The sequence below is a fragment of the Carya illinoinensis genome, chromosome 6 (genome assembly GCF_018687715.1).
Source record: "Carya illinoinensis cultivar Pawnee chromosome 6, C.illinoinensisPawnee_v1, whole genome shotgun sequence".
Taxonomy (NCBI): Eukaryota; Viridiplantae; Streptophyta; class Magnoliopsida; order Fagales; family Juglandaceae; genus Carya; species Carya illinoinensis.
This window is the reverse complement of record NC_056757.1, coordinates 13,691,459-13,698,069: the sequence shown is the minus strand read 5'-3', so window position 1 is coordinate 13,698,069 and position 6,611 is coordinate 13,691,459. Positions and strand designations below refer to the sequence as shown.

The 6,611-nt window shown below is 38.3% G+C and overlaps 1 protein-coding gene across 1 annotated transcript; it reads right to left on the bottom strand.

Annotated features, from left to right (window-relative positions):
• Positions 1-281: 281 nt before the first annotated feature.
• On the bottom strand, positions 282-4,166 carry LOC122313790 (protein indeterminate-domain 5, chloroplastic-like). Its single transcript, XM_043129025.1, has 3 exons — positions 3,800-4,166; positions 3,093-3,492; positions 282-1,761 (listed from the first exon to the last, which is right to left on the bottom strand). The coding sequence occupies exons 1-3, from the start codon at positions 3,978-3,980 to the stop codon at positions 564-566; spliced, it is 1,779 nt and encodes a 592-aa protein (XP_042984959.1). The 5' UTR covers positions 3,981-4,166; the 3' UTR covers positions 282-563.
• Positions 4,167-6,611: the final 2,445 nt, after the last annotated feature.

The following is a 6,611-nucleotide window of genomic DNA, read 5'->3' as shown; positions in this document are numbered from 1 at the left end:
GTACCAGCCTACAACTAAACGTTACTTCCTTTCCATACATCATGAGGTGGAATATTTCCTTTGTTGTTAGGAAGAAAAAGAATTGAAAACAAAGCTTGAAAGCTTAGTATTATGATTCTAATTCTTGTGAACCTAATATTTATTTGGGAATAATATTGCATGTGTCTATTTGGGGTTGATGTATCTGTCCTAAACGCAATATGACAACTACATTATGGCCGAGCATATATAGCAGAGATTTTGTAGGCATCCTATGTCTAGAACTCGTGACTCTGCCAGCGTATAAATCATAAGAGAAATGATAGATAAAATGAAAATAAGTACAAGAAGACAAGAAAAGAAACAAGAGTACTACAGCAAGTCACGACCGCCTCCCATGCAAAACAGTGCGTCAGAGAAATAGAATAGATCGTAAAGAATCCAAAGATGACACACCTAATTTAATAAGCTGCAAATATATCCAACTTGCTTGCTCGAGTCTTATGATCAATTTAGTTCGTCGCTAGTTTTTTACACGTACCTCAGTACTTTTTCTTTGAGCAGTAGCTATTCTTTTGGATCGGTCACTGATAGCTCCCTCCACCTCCAAAAGATTGGCTTGACGGCGCAGTATTCCTGTCCGAGTACGAGGAGCTCGCATCCATGCCATGTTGTTGCTGATGCTGTATTTGCTGTTCTCTCTGCGAAACTCCGCTCATGCTTCTCACTATCTGTCCGACCCCAAGAAAGTCTCTGGTTAAACTATCAGATGCTCCAACGCTCCTTGTGGGATTTTGATGGAGATTCTGACGTTCGTCCATGGTTTCTAAATTGCTCATGTTTGCATGGTATCCATCAAATCTAGGGAGCCCTCCTGACCCACTTCCGAAAATGGAATTCCCAGTAGCAAAGGAATTCATTACGTCTTGGAGGTGGTTCCCGTTTCCGCTAAACATACTGTTTAAGCTGCCGGGTACAAGCGGCGCCATATCAGATTTGGTGCCTCTTGAGGCAGAACTTCCGAACGTTCTTAGCAGTGAGGCACTATTCTTGCTTGATGTTGAACCCATTTGAGCAGCCTTTTGGAGTAATGAAGTTGCAGACATAGGCAGGTTGGCATTTTTGCTTCGAATCGATGAGCCATGGAGAAAAGCCGGGCCTGTCGTGATTTGATGATCAGCCGTTACGTTTCCAGAGAAGATACTCGACCCTTCACTCCCCCTACCGGTAACATCGTTGTCGAAATGACTGGGCATTAGGAAACCTGAAGATGAAAGATTGATGTTGTTAGTGTTCACAATATTGCTGCCGCTGCTAGCACTGCTGCTGGAGAGGAAGTTGAGGTTGAAGAGATTGTTCGCTGTTGGAGGGTTGTTACTTGTGCTGTTTTGAAAGTTAGAGAATTGAGTTAGTCCATGCAAGGATTTGTTTGGCGAAAACCCTAGCTGAGATGGGTTCTCCGGCTCATAGTTTTGGGCCGATTCCTGCACGAAAAAACCTGAAGAGTGCAAAGGCTGTCTGAACGAGGAACTAATTCCCGTGGGAAGGATATGATGGAATTGACTTTGTCTGGCACCGTCAAATAATATTTCACTCGTTTGGATATTCTGGTCTTGTATGGAGGAAATTTGAGGACCCACTTCAGATAAGCTTATTCCCATGTTGTTTCTTCCATATAAGTGGCTGCCCATGGTATACGTAGTGCTCAAGCTGGGAGGGTGTCTTGAAGTTTCTCGAGCCAATGCATCACAAAATGCCCTGTGAGTTATAAAGCTATCCCGCCTGATACAATTATTGTGAAAAAAAAAAAAAAGAGTAAAAAACGGCCATTAGTCATCCTTGCCAATCTGGTAAAAAGGACATTTTACAATGCCGGAGGCCGACACAAAAATTTTAGTGGATGTCATGCCTATGGTTGGAATAATACTTAGCAAAGAAGGAAAAACAAAAACTGCAATTCAACTCTATCTAACAAGGGAGATGAAAAGAGAAAGACAATATTCGGAATCTATAAAACGATCATTTAAAGAAAAAACTGCTAAGGAACTGTCTTCTTAATTATCAATTAACTAATTAATTCAACAATGGCGTAATTTTAAAGGCAACTGCAGAAAGATGATAATTTGCAATATTCTCAACGATACCAAAAATAAACTATAGGTAGAAGCTATTAGAAACGATGAGTAGTAGAGAAGGATGTGAAGAACTAAGAAGGAAATATAAAGAAACTTCCCAAGAGTTCGTAAGGATAAAGGGGGTGCGTGGGAGAATTTGACAAAAATTGATTTATTCATTTTGACCAAAAACTATAACATTTCAAGAACCAGTACTTCATGAACAAAACGATATGAAGAAACAATTTGCGAGCTCTTGCTCAGTTAATGTGAAATCCAATGATATATATCATGTTTAAATATCCAGGCTTAATTAATTGTGCTCAGATCAACCAAACTTTTCGCTTTTTTTAACTAGGAAATTCAATAGAACTCTCAACCCCATTTGACCGCAATTTTGTACTCGTGAGACCGCTGCTCCTAAACAGCGAACTTGGTGAAAGAATGGCATCTGAGTAACAGTCCTGAGGAGAACTGATCACATCTAGCCAACCATAACAGAACAAAGCTGCTGATAGCAACATCGTCACCCTCTACATGGCATAGGTAGCAACACGTGAATGGCCAAAAATATAAAATGGCTAAATGGCGGTACTTTCGAGGCATTTTGACACGGGAATAATTTTTTTTGGGAGTACGAAACATCTACGACTGTGGCTGTTTCAGGAAGAACTCACGTCGGAACATGTTTTCTGCTATTTCCTTCTCCACCGTACCAATGCAAAAACCGTATTAGTGCGTGTTTTCTCTCGAGTTTGCGTGTGAGAAGAGAGATAGATAGGTAGATGATCCGACGAGGAAGAGAAGTGTACCCAAGACAGAACAGAAAGCATCGGAACTACTTTCTTTGATCAGCTGTCACTTGAGGAATCTAGCCCTAAATAAGTATGCCAACCCAGTCGGATCCTTGCGTAATTCTCTCTCCATCAGTACTAGGAGAGCATACGAGTGTGATAAATGAACAAGATTATGAAGAACAAGATAAATATTGATCATCACCTAGAGAAGAGGGTGCCACAGTCACATCTGTATTCTCTAGTGCCACAGGTTTTGGAATGGGCCTTCCAATCGGACTGCACGGCATATCTCTTGGAGCACTTCTCGCACTTCCATTTCTTCTCGCCGTGCTTTCGAGAGTAGTGCTTTTTTATGCCAGTGAGGTCGCCGAGAGCCCTCAAAGGGTCGTGGTGGAGGCATGTGGGCTCGGGGCACAGATAGACCTTTCTTTTTGGTAGTTCTTTTGTAGTCTTCTGCTTTAGCTTCCAAGGCAGGTTGTGTCCTCTTCTGTGGAGCTGTAGGTTTTGCTCCCTTTGGAACCCTTTGTTGCATACCTCACATATGAATCTGTTTGTTGCCATTAGGGTCTTGGGAGATAGTGCGATTACCTCCGCATCTGGATCTGTCATGTAAAAAAATGCCAAACAATATTATACTATATATTAGAAAATTCAGATATTAATAACCATAGAAATCTCCGAAGAAGACAAGATTAAAGAAGCACATTCATATAACCAAATTCTCGTAAGTCCAATATTAACAGTTTCGAAATCTGCTTAATTTCCCGTAATGGATTTATCTTTTCAAGTAGCAAGAAAATCAGGGAAAACTAATTGAACGAAGAAGGGTGAATCTTGTAGAATTGGCAAGTGATTAATTACTCATAAAAGATATAGATCTTTGATAATAAAAAGGCCGAGGATACTTGCATGGTGTTCCTGGTTGGTTTCTCTTTTTCTTTGTGGGTGGAGGCCGTATGGATGAAGTTGGTACGGAGGAAATCTGTTGCATCATCTGATTCTGATCCTCTTCTCTAATTCCAACGACTGGCACCGACGAAGAAGAAGCAGCCATCTTCAAAGAAAAGCCTCCTTCTCCTCGCAAAAGCATCTGGATTAAACCAAAACCCACGTGCAATTAGAATCCTCCTTTGGGAAATCCAATTATCTCAAATCTGGAAGATGGGCGATTCCGAGCTCTTGCGCGGATTTAACAAAAACCTAAAGGCGAAAAATATATGAAAAGAAAGATAATTAAATAAAGAAAAGTCGAAGACCAAAAAAAAAAAAAAAAAACAGTGGCCATTCGGTGCTTCTCCTCTACTGTTTGTTTCTCTTGTTTTAATTGCATTTTTTTTTTCTTTTTTTACCAGGTAATGTTTTACTGATCTGGTTCTTCTCTGATTTGGTGTCATACCTACAAAGTAACACATACCTCGAATTTTTTCACTTTTTTTTCCTTTATTACAGCTTCTTTGCTCTTTGTCAGTTTTCCAGATTTTGCTACATTCTTTCCTACCATGTATAAAATGTACATAATGGAAATTAATTTTGGGCACAGGGAGAAAAGAGTAATGGCAAACAACTTGGTGGACCCAATCACAAGCCACATAACGACATGGTATGGTGTGTGTGAGAGCAGCATGAACAGCTACACACATCTCTCTCTCATTTTGTATCTTCTTACTCACTTCCAGACAAATTTGCCTTCATCACCTATCCCCTATCCCCTCCGGTCCTAACTGTAAAATTTCAAATAGAAGTGCCAAAAAATTTCAAATTAAGCCATTTCTTGAAAACAAAAATAAAAATAATCAAACCAACCGTAATATAGAGAAGAAAAGAATTACGAAGAATCAGAGAGACAACTTGATTTTGTGTAATGGAAAACACTGGGCCGGATTCAGCTTAAGCTAGAACATTACTGTTACATTCGGTAGTTTTTTGGTGTCCCCTACATGTTGGACGCAAAAAACCTTACAGCTCCTCTCCTTTTGTAGTTTACCTGCATGTTTGGTTCGGTTGCATGGAGTAGCCGGCGCTACTCTCAGCAGTCGTATCAGTGGCGGAGAGGTTATTTTGGTCGTTTCACGAAAAAAGTAGGATAAAATCACCGTATAGAACATAGCTAGGGAAGACCTAATCCAACCACTACGGATAAACAATGTCGCTCAAATTTGGTCGCCACTGATATTCTGTAAAAGCACAGTGCTGTCATTTCTCTGTGTCACAGCTGAATTTCAACCGCCCGATTTAATAGAAAATAAGTACAGTCAGTACGAGATTTTACAAAGCTCAATATTAAAGATAATGACAGTTTTTATTCCATGCCAGCTAAATCTGTTTCCACAAAGCAGAACCTATCTGCTAGAAGAGCTGTCATTCCTTATAACAGTGACAGCTTAAATAATTATGCTTCGTTGTCTTTCTTCTTTGGATCATAAGCTTACATGTCCGAATTAGAGCGAATTAATTTCAGAGAGAGACTGTTTATGAGACTCTGTCATTCGTTATTTTAGACAAAATAAATAATTTTATCTGTACCAGGTTTTGGACCTCAACCCTAAACAACAGCGCACGCCTTCTTCTATTTTTTGTTCTAATCGCCGGAAAAACATAGATAGCTGTTCTAAAATTCTGTGTCAAATGCAGGCTGCCGGATATCTTTGATCACAGGGTTCGTTAATTATGGGCAAGAAAAGTATCACCAGAAACGACCGTTCTCTGAAAACGACCAGAGTAAGGTTAGATTTGACATCAACAAATTCCCAACTTAATCTTAAAATTTTTATTTTATTATTATAATTTTTTTAAATTTTAAAATAATAATAATATTTTATTTTAAAACTCAAAATGATCTCATTACCGAACCAAACTTTAGAGACGTGATGCTTTTAGTGGTTTGGTTCGCTGACTAGAAAACTGGAAACAATAATTAATAATGATTAAAAAGAAAAAGAAATCGTTTTAATACACGTGCTCAAAATGAAGTTCGTTTTTTATGTACAAGAAAACAATAAGATGTATGTTCTGAATCCTGATTGTCTCTGCTTTTCTTTAATTTGGCTTCAAAAATAGAAACAAGGTTTCAGGCAGTGACGCTCGTCACCAGAAATTGGCCTTTATAGATGACCATAATGATTGCGTATATATATATATATATATATATATTATACATGTGATCTTTCATGTCTACGTATTATACATTTTGTTGTTTATAATTATAAAAAATTACATTAATATAGAAGTAATTTTATTTCATATTCCTTTAATAAATAACGAACATTTTTTTTATTTTATCAATCTCGATAATTGATCATATTAAAATTTTTAGTATTAAATAAAATAGAAATCACTCTGCATTTTTTTTAATGTATTTTTCATTAAATTAAAGATTGATTGAAGGAACTTAACGTAGTACTGCCAATGGTTTCAGGATAGGCATCCATAAATACAAAAAATATTAACGCGTACATATTTGATCTAACATATACAACACAAAAGATATTGTCAAACCGTATACGGCTCCCTTAGATCAGAGACCAGCTTCTAGCACATGTTAACGAAATCAACTCGAAGACCACACGGAATGAAAGACAACTTTTTAGAGAGAAATTAAACTGTATATGTCTCACTTAGATTATACACCTTCTCGTTTGGATGCCACGGGTCACCACCCTTTCTCTCTCTACAACACTTTGCTGATCACCCAACACTTGCTCGCCTAATATTTGCCGGCTTA

What these genes read in the sequence shown, in the direction of transcription:
- LOC122313790 (XM_043129025.1), bottom strand. Translation starts at nt 3,980, where the DNA reads ATGCTTTTGCGAGGAGAAGGAGGCTTTTCTTTGAAGATGGCTGCTTCT. An exon ending in AAACCAACCAGGAACACCAT is followed by an intron (nt 3,493 to 3,799) that starts GCAAGTATCCTC and finishes TTTACATGACAG; the next exon opens with ATCCAGATGCGGAGGTAATC. An exon ending in TGTGGCACCCTCTTCTCTAG is followed by an intron (nt 1,762 to 3,092) that starts GTGATGATCAAT and finishes TAATTGTATCAG; the next exon opens with GCGGGATAGCTTTATAACTC.